This window comes from Peromyscus leucopus, chromosome 22 (genome assembly GCF_004664715.2).
Source record: "Peromyscus leucopus breed LL Stock chromosome 22, UCI_PerLeu_2.1, whole genome shotgun sequence".
Taxonomy (NCBI): Eukaryota; Metazoa; Chordata; class Mammalia; order Rodentia; family Cricetidae; genus Peromyscus; species Peromyscus leucopus.
The window spans coordinates 2,212,779-2,226,573 of record NC_051081.1 but is presented as its reverse complement, the minus strand read 5'-3'; the positions used below and the strand labels follow the sequence as shown (position 1 = coordinate 2,226,573).

Sequence of the window (13,795 nt, the reverse complement as noted above, 5' to 3'; positions counted from 1 at the left end):
TTTGATGTTTTTCCTGTCTCCACCTCCCAAGTCCTGGCATGATACGTCAGTGGCACCATAGAAAGCTGGGAAAGTGTTAGTGTTTGGATGGCAAGGTGCAGCTGAGAGAGGTGTGAGCAGTCCTAGGTGTGCCTCATTGCAATTGCTGGTGCCTGGTGAATATCAGTCAGGTGGTTTGTATTTGAACTGGGTGGACTGGGTACCATTTCAGCGGTGAGGGAGGGGATCACTCCACTGCACATTGTTTAATGATCTTCATATGCTAGAGAGACCCTGTGGGCAGATGGAGAATTGTCTACTGAGTGAGGGACAAGTTCATGGACGACTCTGCAGTCCAGGTGCAAGTTTTTGCTTCAATGCCAATCTCTGCAGGTCTGGGACAGTTGGGAACTACAGAGCTGCATCTTTTTTTTTTTTTTTTTAAAGCTCGTCAAGCAGCAGTTCCTCCCCAACAGCTGCTCAGGATCTCAACTACAGGGTATTTTTTTTTTTTTTTTTAAAGAGATTTACTTATTTATTATGTATACAACATTTTGCCTCCATGTATGCCTGCACGCCAGGAGAGGGCACCAGATCTCATTATAGATGGCTGTGAGCCATCACATAGTTGTTGGGAATTGAACTCAGGACTTCTGGAAGAACAGTCAGTTGTCTTAACCTCTGAGCCATCTTTCCAGCCCTAAAATGTGTAGCCCAAGCTGGCCTCGAATTCGTGATCCTTCTGCCTCCGCCTCCTTCAGCAAATCCTACTGGCCAGCGCCATCACAATGGGCGTTTGCATCTTATCACTGCACTCTCTCTAAGGGAGCTGCCCCTGTCACTCAGGCATCACTAGCCAATCACGGCCTCCAGATGGACTTCCAGTCAGAATGTGGGCGGGTACTTCCGATCCCACTTGGTGAAGGCTCCCGGGGCTCCGCGACTGAGGAAGGGAGACCCTCGTGTTCCGTGTGCTGCGCTGTGACCGGCTGCCGGGAGCTGGGAGGGGAGCGGGGCGAGCTGGGAATTCGCCATGGTGAGCGAGGGGCCGCCGTCTCCATGCGGGGAGGAGCTGCGGGAGCCGGTGTGGGGTCCTCCTAGGCTGTGGGAAACAGCCGCCCAACACAGTGAGGTCACACAAGGGCCATGCCACTTCCGGGAGCTGGGCGGGAACCGGCGGACCAAGTAATTATGTGGCGCCCCGGGTGCGCATGCGCAGAGTGTGGGAGGCGGGAAACCTAGTGTGGAAACATCCTTTTTGTCAACGTTATGGTGCAGGGCGCGTGTATGCGCTTTTTTTTCTTTTCTTCTTCTTCTTCTTCCTTCTTCTTCTTCTTCTTCTTCTTCTTCTTCTTCTTCTTCTTCTTCTTCTTCTTCTTCTTCTTCTTCTTCTTCTCCTCCTCCTCCTCCTCCTCCTCCTCCTCCTCCTCCTCCTCCTCCTCCTCCTCCTCCTCCTCCTCCTCCTCCTCCTCTTCTTCTTCTTCTTCTTTTTTTTTTTACTGTCTCCAGGGAAGGCAGGCTTTTTTTGAGACAGCATTTTTCTGTGTAGACCAGGCTGGCCTCAGAATCACAGATCCTCCTGCTTCTGCCTCCCAAGTTCTGGGTTTAAAGGTGTGTGCCGCCATCACCGCGCAGTTCAGTACAGTTTTATTGCAGTTGCATTGAAAGTTTCAAGTCAGATGGTCATTCTGTGTACTATTTTATTCAGTGATTTGTTGATCATTTTTTCATTCATGATAAACTTTTTTCATCCTATTTGTAGCATAAATTGTTAGAATTTAATTGGACTTTTGTCGGATCTATGGCTCAAATTCTGTATTGTAATATAATATTCACATAATAGCCAAGATGACAGCAAATCACTTAGTTGCTTTCTACTCGAGGTTAGTCCAGCTCCCTGCTAAGGAAGCCCTTCCTCCATCAGGCACAGTTCCAGTGGCATCCCCATTCTCCATGGTTAAATGTGCACTGTTACACCCTTTCCTTAAAAAGACTCTTTAATTAGGTTTGCATGTATGAAGGAGGAGATGGTCCCTGTGTCCTAGGCAGGTAGGCCCCATGCAAGTAGGGAACAGAGGAACGAATTCCATGACCCCAAACAGAGACAGTTGAGTCCATTCATGTGTTTCACCAACTGACTGTAACTGTTGAAGCCAATTGTTGTCATCCAGGTCTTTCACTCTCTCCTCCGTCTCCAAACACAAGATGTTGCTTGGCCCCATTTTCTCCCAAATGAGCCTTCTCTGGGCTGTGATCAGACAGATTTGTGACTCTCCATGTTTGCTGGACTGAAGACTTTTGGGTTTAATTTGTTAAAATGGATAAATCAGTGTTGTTGTTGCATGCTTTTAATCCCAGTACTTGAGAGGCAGAGGCTGGCAGATCTCAGAATTTGAGGCCAGTGTGGTCTTTAAAGCGAGTTCCAGGGCATTCAGGACTACACAGTACCCATCAGTTTGTTCTCTCTCTCTCTCTCTCTCTCTCTCTCTCTCTCTCTCTCTCTCACACACACACACACACACACACACACACACACACACACACACACACAAAAGAAAACACAACATAAAAACAAGCAAAAAAACCCCAAACAGACAAAACAGTTAAGTAAAATTTAAAACCTTTGTGCCTTGTGTGGCAGGCACTTCTCTCCAGTTAGAAATGCAGCTTCATGGCATCATCTACAGAAGTCACACTTCAGCCCGCCAGGTTTACAGATCACTGCTTGAAAAGAGACACAAATTATGGAAGAGAAAGTAGTGGAACTTTCTCTTTTTCTTAGGGCTCAGCCCAGGAGAACTTTTCCCTTTCCCTGGAACTGTTTAGAGAAGGCATGAAGTGGAGGAAATGCTCATCTGAGGAACTATTTCCCCTGACCTGTGTGCATTCTACTTAGATGGCCGTGGGTGTTGGGGCCTGGACTAGTGGCCCGGCTGCATTTGTTAGAGCCCCGGAGGGAAGTGTATCCTGACTTGTTGGGAAGTCAGGCTATACCTGCAAGTGTTACATCCCTGGAGGGAAGGGTGTCCTGACATGTCAGGAAGTTAGGCTGTATCTACAGTTGTGAAGGGAAGGCATTGTGGATACCTACAGCTGTGAGGAGAAAGGTATCCTGACTTGTCTGGTTATACCTGAAGCTGGCATCAGGTGGGTTATGGCCTCCCCTCAGGATATGGCACTCTACAGCTAGCTAAAGGAGTTTCCCAGCAGAGGTAATCCATTTCTTGTTAGCTCCTGCCCAAGATGTTGCTTCTTCTGCTTCACTCTGCTAAAGGGGAAATCCCTGCAGAAATGTAGCAATCTGCTCTGGCTCCTGAGAAAAGTTGTCACTTTTCTCCACTCCCATTAGATTTTCCCAGCAGAGGCATCTGTTTCTTCTTCTGCTCTGTCCCCTTAGGGAACTTCCCAACAGAGACTCTGCTCTGTGCTGGTGAAAGATCTTCACCCAAAACATTTTCAAGAAAGAGCTGTATTGGGACCGAGGAGTCCAGGAGAGTGGCTGCCTCTGCCAGTGTGGAGAAGGACAGCTGATACCTGAACAGGCCGAGGGACTTATGTAGGGCTTCTTAGGGGTGGAGTTTTTCCAGGGAGAAGATTTTCAGGGAGGGAATAGGTCAGATTTTGATCCCCTTGAGCCTGGACAAGCTCAGATTGGCTTGATTTTGTGTTCAGGATTGGTTGGTTTTGTGTTCAGTTGGTCAGGGGCATATTTGGCTCTGGTTTCAATGCCAACATGTTTGTGTCTTTCACTGGCCCTTTTGTAGCCTTTGGCTCTAGTCTCAGGACCAAGGTGTATTTCTTTTACTACCTCAGGTTTCAAAGAAAAAATGTGTTTCTTTGGCTCTAGTTTCAGGGTCAGTGTATATTTCTTTGGTTCTGGGTTCAGGGCCAAAGTGTTTCTTTCACTGGCTCTGAGTTCAGGGTCAAGGTGGGTTTCTATCACTGTCTCTGGTTTCAGAGCCAGGGTGGGTTTCTATCACTGTCTCTGGTTTCAGGACCAGGGTGGTTTTTTTTTTTTTTTTTTTTTTTTTTTTGCTCGTCCTTTTACCCTACAGTAGCCTTCCCATTTCCTCACAGGGACCAACACTGAATGTGAGCAGGAATCAAGCACAATACAAGCTAGTGCTTGTGCTCCTGGTTTGGAACAGGTGGCAACTATTTTTTCATCTCTGGGTGACCTGGCAGAGCCAAAAGGATTTGGGTCCCCAACAGGAGAAAGCACGTCTCCACCTGGGTGGAGGAGGGTTTCACACCAGAGAAAACCTCTGGTCAGTATAGGGAAGCAAACCTGATAGAAACAAATAAAAACACATGTAGAGACATATACACAGAGAGACAGACATACAGTAAAAATAACCAGGGTGGCCATCACATATTCATACACCTGAACAGACAGAGCTATCTAGTGATGAATGACATGGTTCCCAGACACTGAATCAGCATCTACAACTAACCTCTGCTGTGTCTAAACAGAAGGCACTTCAACAAGACTTACCTCCAGAAGTGACAGACAGGTGACTTTCTAATTTGTTTCCTTGGGATTGGAGGTGTCAGATCTCTCTAGGCACTAGGCAGTAAATGTCAAAAGTAGCCCTGGTGGGGTTTGAATTGGAATGGCTCCATAGACTCATGTTTGGAGTTTGGCCTATGGGAAGAGGAACTATTAGGAGTTGTGGTCTTATTGGAATATATGTGACCTTTTGGAGGAAGTGAGTCCTGTGGCTGTGGGCTTTGGGGTCTCAAATGCTCAAGCTAGACCAAGTGTGCCTCAGTCTCCTTCTGCTGCCTATTGATCATGATATAGAACTCTCAGCTTCTTCTCTAGCCCAACATCTCCCTGCTGGCTGCCATGCTTCTTCCCATGATGATCATGGACTAAAACATTATCATTAGATGTTTGGTGTTTGCCCTGCATGGTTTCAGACTTGCCTTGGTCCAATCTTTCCTTAATACCTTGAAAGGGAAATGTATATTCTGTGCCATTGTGTTTGGGTTGATATGATTCATGATTTGTTATTTATTATATGAGGTCATAGTCAAGAGACCTCCTTGCATGTCAGAAGAAACTGTGGACATTCAAACAGTATTGGGACTATTACATAACATGTAGATCTATGAAATCAGACTAAATGCATTTTGCATCATGGTTTGTGAATTTGTCATAACCTGTGTCAAAATGTTGAGGGTTGAATGAAAAAATCTCCCAGGTAGTGTGCTGAGTTTGAGCATTTGTCTTTGGTGTGGGCCTTCATTGGTGACTTACAAAACCCTTAGGAGGAAGCTTTTGGAGGAATATAGTCTCACCACATTCCTTTGTTTTTTTGAAAGTGAGCAGCCCCCTTCCTTCTCATGTATGCACATCATACCTGCATTAGAGACTCCTTTTTTCCACCCCAGAGGTTTCTTTGTGACAGCCCTGGCTGTCCTGGAACTCACTTTGCAGACCAGGCTGGCCTGAAACTCACAGAGATCTGCCTGCCTCTGCCTCCTGAGTGCTGGGACTACAGGCGTGTGCTACCAAGCCCGACTCTGTTCTTAACTAATATAAGGTAAAGGAGAAGCAATTGCTTTTTCTTGCCAATCCATATCTCTTGACTGATATTTTTATGTTTATATTTTTGGCAGATTGAATCAGGTTTTGGTACATGTCAGGCATTTGCACTTGTGCTGAACTTTACCCATGACATGACTTTTGAACTTTGGCAGTGGTGTCATTTTTCAGAGCAAAAATGCATTCATTCATGAAATTAATAGTGATCTTCTGAATCACTGAATTGTCGATGTGTAATATTGTCCCTACCTTTGTGTATGTTTTTACACTTTCATATTGTTTTCAAAAGTGTGGTCATATCTGTTGACCCATCTGTCTATACTCCCTCCCTTTTGGTGTTTGTTTTACTGTTTTAGGATCAGCATTTACTTTACTAATGTTCTTGAGAACTCATTGATCAGCCAGACAGCAACTGAATAAACATGCTTTGCTTCCTGGGAATTATTAGCCTTACAGTTCAGTAGGGGTCACTCCAGTTTATGATAGACAAGTGCAGAACTGGCATGAATGTTTAACTCTATGGAGGAATTTTGAGTGAGGCCTGAGTGCTTTCTGTTTTTTAGTTTGAATCAGGGTCTCACTATGTACCTTTGGCTGTCCTGGTACTCTCTACATAACCAGGCAGGCTTGTAAATCTCAGGGTTTTACCTGTCTCTGCCTCCTGAGGGTTGGGATTAGAGTTGTGCACCACCACACCCTTATTGTCTATCCTTTCTTGAAGTCAATAATTTTGATAAAGTTCTGCTGATGTATACTAGATAGTGTTACTCTGTTTGCATGTCTCTCTGTATATATTCCTAGGCATTTCTCCTGCTGTGCCGTAATCTATTCTGTGGACAGTGGAATGGAAGGTGTCATTCTCTTTTGATGTTTCCTTTCAAAATGAGTTGGTGACTGCACTTGATATTTACTCACCCATGTCATAGAATGTATCAAGCACAGAGAATTATGTAAATATATTCTCAATGAAGTGTACATTTGCAATGCAGTCAGTCTCACCATTTCTATTATGTATATATATGGGATACTTTAGGATCCAGTGACCTATGAGGATGTGCATGTGAACTTCACTCATGAAGAGTGGGCTTTGCTGGATCCTTCCCAGAAGAGTCTCTACAAAGATGTGATGCTGGAAACCTACTGGAACCTCACTTGTATAGGTAAGAATGTGAGCTTTCTGTCACTTTTTAACTTAAGGGAACAAGCTTTTTTCTTTGGATTGGTGCTCTTCTGTGATTTTGCATATGAAAGGGAGAGAATCTGGTGCATAAATCAGGCATGGTAGCAAGTTTCATAAAAGATGGTAATTTCAAGTGTGCCTAATTTCCAGTAATATATCACATACATTTTCTGGTACTGTATTTTAGGTTACAAATGGGAAGACCATAATATTGAAGAACATTGTCAGAGCTGTAGAAGAAATGGAAGGTAATTTTCATGTGCAAAATTGTATATATGTATGTGTATGATAAGTATCAGCTCCCTGGTTGCTGGTTTCCTCCATCACTGATGCAATAAGTCAAATCAAACCAAATTAATAAATTTAGATTTAATAAACAAGGCATAGCAAATCAGCGCACTTTCAGGGGCTCTCAGGGAGTCAGGAGACAGAACAGGAGAGCACCCCTGGCAGATCTATGGGCCGGGTCTTAAATAGCCAGTAGGCATGGGGATGGTCCCAGGCATCTCTGGGGGAGGAGCCGCCAGTAGAGGGCTTTCTGGAATGGGGCCCCCTGAACTGGAGATTCCAAACTCCCAACCTTTTGGGTCTATGTGGATGCAGGTTCAAGTCTGTCTGTTTCCTGCTGGCATGGGATGATGTGAGGAGGGAGGAGTTGGGATTTGGGTGGGCCCGTGCACAGCAGGGGTTATGGGTGGGGCAGCATTTGGATAGCTGTCATCCAGGAGACCTCAGGAACCAGCCCTTTTTTTTTTGTTTTGTTTTTTTGAGACATGGTTTCTCTGTGTAGCATTGGTACCTTTCCGGGAACTTACTGTTGCCAGGCTGGTGTTAAATTCCCAGAGATCTGCCTGCCTCTGCCTTCTGAGTGCTGTGATTAAAGGCGTTTGCCACCGCCTCAAGACACAGGAATCTCTTTTTGAGGAGACAGAATGCAGGGTGCTAGGAGAAAGAAAATAGATTATTATCACTGGCCCTCTGAATGGGGCTACCCATTGGTAGTAGGAAGACTGCCAGAAAGAATGGAACTGAGAAGTGTCCTGGTTGTACAAAAAAGTGAAGGGTGAATGAGTGAGACATGAGCGCAGATATGCCCTTAATTGGGACATCTTGGAAATCTAGGTTTCAGTAGCTGGTTAGGTGCCCACTGGTGCCTGGAGAGGTGGTATTAGCAGTGAAGTGCCAGGAGCTTGGGGAAACGGCATTCGAAATCTAGGGATGATTTGTTCCAGGAGTGCTGGATCCATAGCATCTACTGTCTCCCTGGAGGTTGGGAGAACATCCATCCTGTGAATGTGTCAAAGAGTTAAGAGATATAGAGCTTCTTATGAGTGGGCATGTGGGTGAAATCAACTTGTTATTCCCCAGTTGGTGCCCTTGCTTGGTTTGCATCTTCGGGGCTATTGCAGGGGCTGGTGTATGTGGAGGGCCCCTGCTGGTTTGGCCTTGGTCCAGGCAGGAAGAGTGAACCTACACAATATGCTCAAAAATAGGATCTGCAAAGTAATATTAGTTTCCATTAGGCCAGACTTTTTACAAAGTAGCCCAGCCCTTTTCCCAGGAAACTTCAGGTGTCTGTAAAACTACTGGAGCAGATTTACATCTTGGTGTCATGGTACAAAGCTATGGATTTAGGTTAAAAGGCATGAATAATTTTAAGTCTAAATTCACTGAACAAAGGAGGTTGTATGAGTGAAGGAGGAGGGAGTTGAACATGCCTGCAGAGTTCTAGATCCTCTCTAATGCTAACCTAGCTCTAAAAGCTGGAGCAGTAAAATCCACAGAAATTTAAGGGCCCAAGAAAACTATTTGTAATCAGTGCTTTATCAGTTTATCAAAACTGCATTTATCAAAGCTAAAAGTTTGAACCTCTGAAGTTATATCTGAAACCAGTTTATCCTATACCATGGAGTCTGTGAATGAGGCACATTTATATGTATTTTTAATAGGAAACTAACTAATGAACTACTAAGGTGCTTGTAGCCTTGGGATTGGGGGTGCTGTTAAACTGGCAAATCTATTAGTACCCTGGTCATCAAACACAACCAGATCTGAGAAGGGTAAGTAAATGAACAGGAATGAGCCAGCTTTCCAGTTACCCAGGCAGTCCCAAGTCTCTCCATGGTCACTGGGGGACAAGTCCCAGAGGTAACACTTGTTCAGATGCCAAGCTCAGAGGATCTGACAGATTCTTCATTGAGAAGAAATTTGGGTAGATTGGCCTACCTGTCTTGGCAGAGTGGGACAATTGTTCTCCCATTGCTCCACCTATTCATACTCTGGACATGATCTCAACAGCAGTTTAAGGTGTAAAGCAGCTTTTTGCTGTGTGGCTGGCTTTGTTACATTACAGGCAAGCCTCCAGGTGGAAGTTCTTCTCTGGCCATCCATTTTTTCGGGACAATACAGGATGCTTCCTGGAGTTAGGATGTCTCTCATAAAAAGCTTTTATATTAAATACCATATTCTCAGATCTCTAAGGGTATTTGAGAATGTTAGGTATATCTAAACTAGACAAATGTTTAGGTTTAACTTTGAGGGCATATGTAAGTTAAATCTGGACATACAATTTACCCTATTAGTTACAGGTTTAGTAACTTACCAGTGTTAGTAAAAGAAAGAAGATTCAGTTTGTAGTTTTTAGTGGTGATCCTAAGATATACAGGACAAACCTAAGTTTTAATGTTGCAAACAATTTAGTTTCAATATCAGTTGTCAAAAACAGCATTTTTTTTTTTTTTTGGTTTTTCGAGACAGGGTTTCTCTTCGTAGCTTTGCGCCTTTCCTGGAGCTCACTTGGTAGCTCAGGCTGGCCTCGAACTCACAGAGATCCGCCTGGCTCTGCCTCCCGAATGCTGGGATTAAAGGCGTGCGCCACCACTGCCCGGCAAACAGCATTGTTTTAAATCGTACTTTCATAAAACTTGTTTTTAGACCAGAACAGTGGTGGTGTCGGTGGTGGTTGTGGTGGTGGAGATAGCTCTGGTGGGAGGGACGAAAGGAGGAGGGACCAAACAGAACATACTGCCTGGAGACATTTATGTGGTATTTCAGGGTGTGAGAGCAGACAGGAACAGAGAGAACAGACAGGAACAGGACAGGAATTATCAAACAGAAATGTATCCTAACCACAGGAATTATCAAACAGAAATATATCCTAACCCAATTCTATTGGAGACCTAATGTCCCCTTGGTGGGACCAGTCCAAGAGGTTACCCTTACTAAAGATAATGGTGAAGTATGTTTAACCTCAATCAAAATGGCGGCTGGCTACATGCCTTTCATTTATCATATAAGGTATACACATTGATGAGAAGATTGGGTATGTCCAAGACCTTTTTTTATAAGCAAAGCTTCCATATTAAAGGTAGTGTTCCTCATTTTCTTGTAGGGAGTGATTTAGCATAGTTTACTGAGAGGAGCACTTTATGAGTGACTTGGAGATTTAGAAACATGAATCTCTATTCTACATCTGTATCACACAAAAAACATTTGACTATGGGAATGCAATGTGAAAACCTTTATTTTATTTGTTATCTTCCTTTAGCAGGTGTGTCATCTGTCACTCTGGATACAATCCATGTGAGCATAAGGGGTGTGGAAAGAAGCATTGTAGTTCTGTCTCTCTCAGAACAAATGGAAGATATGTGGTAGTCCCCACTATGAGAGGACATGACTGTGATACAAGTTTACAATTAACTGGTTTTCCAACTTTAGTGGAAATTCATCAACAAACTCTATTTGGAGAAAATGAGTACCAGGAATATGGAAATTCATCTCTCTTTTCTGGTTCACTGTGCACATGTAGTGTGGCTCACAGTATAAGAAAATGTCATGAATGCAGTCATTGTGGTCCAACTCTGAGTTCTTCAAGTTCTCTTCAAAGACATGAAAAAAATCATATGTTAAGAGAAAATAATAAATGTGAGTCATCTACTAAATGCTTTAGCTATTACCAGTATCTTCAAACACACCAAACACCCAATAATGAAGAGAATCTCTATGAATATAATCAATGTGATAAAGCCTTTAGATGTGATTGCTCTTTAAAACACCAAAGAACTCATTTGGAAGGAAAACCCTGTGAGTATAATCAAAGATATAAAGGCTTTGCATGTCACAGTCTTCACCAAGTACATAGAATTGAAACTAAGGAGAAAAGGTATGAATCTCAGCAATGTGATAAAGCCTTTGCATGTCCCATAATACAGAATAGAAGTTATACTGGAGAGAAACCCTATGAATGTCATGAATGTGGTAAAACCTTTGCACAGAAGAATTATCTTCTCATTCATGAAAGAATTCATACTGGAGAGAAACCTTATCAATGTAATCAGTGTGGCAAAGCCTTTGTACAGAAGCGTGATCTTCACAGACATGAACGAATTCATACTGGAGAGAAACCCTATGAATGTAATCAATGTGGTAAAGCCTTTGCACAGAAGAGTAATCTTCAAAGTCATGAAAGAATTCATACTGGAGAGAAACCCTATGAATGTAATCAATGCGGTAAAGCCTTTGCAGAGAAGAGAAGTCTTCAAAGTCATGAAAGATTTCACACTGGAGAGAAACCTTATAAATGTAATCAATGTGGTAAAGCCTTTAGAGTGAAGAATAGTCTTCTCAGTCATGAAAGAATTCATACTGGAGAGAAACCCTATGAATGTCATGAATGTGGTAAAACCTTTGCACAAGAGAGTTATCTTCTCAGTCATGAAAGAATTCATACTGGAGAGAAACCTTATGCATGTAATCAATGTGGTAAAGCATTTGCAAAGATGCGTGATCTTCACAGACATGAAATAACTCATACTGGGGAGAAACCCTATGTATGTAATGAATGTGGCAAAGCCTTTGCACAGAAGGGTCATCTTCTCAGTCACAAAAGAATTCATACTGGAGAGAAACCCTATAAATGTAATCAATGTGGTAAAGCATTTGCACTGAAGAGTCATCTTCTCAGTCATGAAAGAGTTCATACTGGAGAGAAACCCTTTGAATGTAATCAGTGTGGTAAAGCATTTGCACAGAAGAGTCATGTTCTCAGTCATGAAAGAATTCATACTGGAGAGAAGCCCTATGAATGTAATCAATGTGGTAAAGCCTTTGTAGAAAAGAGTCATCTTCTCTGTCATGAAAGAATTCATACTGGAGAGAAACCCTATGCATGTAGTCAATGTGGTAAAGCCTTTGCACAGAAGAGTCATCTTCAAAGACATGAAAGTCTTCATACTGGAGAGAAACCCTATGAATGTAATCAATGTGGTAAAGCATTTGCATATAACAGTCATCTTCTCAGTCACTTAAAAATTCATACTGGAGAGAAACCCTATGAATGTAATCAATGTGGTAAAGCATTTGCACAGATGCACGATCTTCACAGACATGAATTAATTCATACTGGTGAGAATCCCTGTGAATGTAATTAATGTGGCAAAGCCTTTACAGAGAAGAGAATTGTTCACAGACATGAAATAATTCATTCAGGAGAGAAACCCTTTGAATGTAATCAATGTGGTCAAGCCTTTGCAGAAAGAGTGTTCTTCACAGATATGAAATAATTCATACTGGAGAGAAACCCTATGAATGCAATCAATGTGGTAAAGCCTTTGCACAGAAGAGTCACCTTCTCAGTCATGTAAGAATTCAAACTGGAGAGAAACCCTATGAATGTAATGAATGTGGTAAAGCCTTTACAGAGAAGAGAAGTCTTCATAGTCATGAAAGAATTCATACTTGGGAAGAAACTCTGAATGTAATGAATGTGGTAATAACTTTGCACACAAGAGTCATCTTTACAGTCATGAAAAAATTCATTCTGTACAGTACCATATGGATGTAATCGATGTGGTAATTTCAGGTGTGATCTGCCATGTGGGTGCTTGAAACTGAATTGTGTTTTCTGCAAGAGGTACTTGCTGGAGTCCAGCTCCATAGGGGTTCAGGTCCCTAACAGGAGATGGGGCATTAGCAAAAGAAGGAGACTGCCCCATCCTTAGCATGAATCGGCATGGCTGCTGCTTTATTGAAAAAGTATTATACCCTTTATACTGTATAACTGAATCTCAGTTTAGACTAAAGCAAGGTTAAAAACAGACTCAATTCCAGGATAAAAGCAGCTATCAACCTCATCACAGCATTTTTTTGAGGCAAAAGTGGTAAATTCAGCAAGTATCCAAATGCCTTTATGGATGTGAGCCCATTGTTTCCTTCCAGTGTGCTTTCATCCTTGGAACTAGGTATGCCCAGTTAGTAAATCATTAAGTTCTCTATGCTTGGTGTATTCAGTGGGATACAATGGGGTTTCTTGTGTGTGAGATTAGGCATAGTCATTATGCTATATGGTTCCATGGTGGTGGGCATTTTTTCCAAGATTTTTGTTTAAATAGACTGCCTATGTATACATTCTCATCTTTTATTGTAGCTCACAAAAAAATTTCCCACAATAAAAGGGATAAGGAGACTTCATCACATATAGTGAGAATTATTAAAATTGAAATAAAAAGATGCTGGAGAATTAAGATCTACAATGTCAAAATGCTGGAACTTTGTCAAGTAGCAATGGTCATTGTGCAGTCTCCACCAGGTACTAAACTGCTAAACCATCTCTCATCCCTTTTATTTATTTATTTGTTTATTTAATTTATTAATTTATTGTTTTTATTATTTTTTATTTTTAAAATTAATTAATTTTTCTATTTTCAGCTTGATACAGTATAAATTCTTATCTTAATAGTGAAATGTTTCAGTGAGGCTTGCTCAGTAATTGAGTAAAACCAAAACTTATTATAAGCCATCGTCATCCTAGGGTTCCCCATGCTATATATATAGCCTCCATTGTTCTGTGAGTTGCAGTCTGATTGTTCTTTACTTTATATCTAGAATCCACTTATGAATAAGTACATACCATGTTTGTCCATCTGGGTTTGGGTTACCTCACTCAGTATGATCTTTTTTAGTTCCATCCATTTGCCGGCAAATTTCATGCTGTCATTGTTTTTCTCTGCTGAGTAGTACTCCATTGTGTATTTGTACCACATTTTCTTAATCCATTCTTCAGTTGATGGGCATGTAGGTTGTTTCCA

The 13,795-nt window shown here is 42.3% G+C and overlaps 1 protein-coding gene across 2 annotated transcripts; it reads left to right on the top strand.

The window, feature by feature from the left end:
- The first annotated feature begins 762 nt into the window (after positions 1-762).
- On the top strand, positions 763-13,343 carry LOC114687996 (zinc finger protein 260-like). Of its 2 annotated transcripts, XM_028862619.2 has the most exons (4): positions 763-1,015; positions 6,564-6,690; positions 6,898-6,958; positions 10,258-13,343. In XM_028862619.2, the coding sequence occupies exons 1-4, from the start codon at positions 1,013-1,015 to the stop codon at positions 12,137-12,139; spliced, it is 2,073 nt and encodes a 690-aa protein (XP_028718452.2). In that variant the 5' UTR covers positions 763-1,012; the 3' UTR covers positions 12,140-13,343. The 2 variants fall into 2 exon arrangements, with proteins under 2 accessions (XP_028718452.2, XP_037054094.1); XM_037198199.1 differs by lacking the exon at positions 10,258-13,343 and having other exon boundaries at positions 809-1,015; positions 6,898-6,962.
- The last annotated feature ends 452 nt before the right edge of the window (positions 13,344-13,795 follow it).

Excerpts from the sequence above, each read along its gene's own strand:
- LOC114687996 (XM_028862619.2), top strand. Across the intron at positions 6,691-6,897 it reads CTGGAACCTCACTTGTATAG|GTTACAAATGGGAAGACCAT; the intron begins GTAAGAATGTGA and ends ACTGTATTTTAG. Across the intron at positions 6,959-10,257 it reads AGCTGTAGAAGAAATGGAAG|CAGGTGTGTCATCTGTCACT; the intron begins GTAATTTTCATG and ends ATCTTCCTTTAG.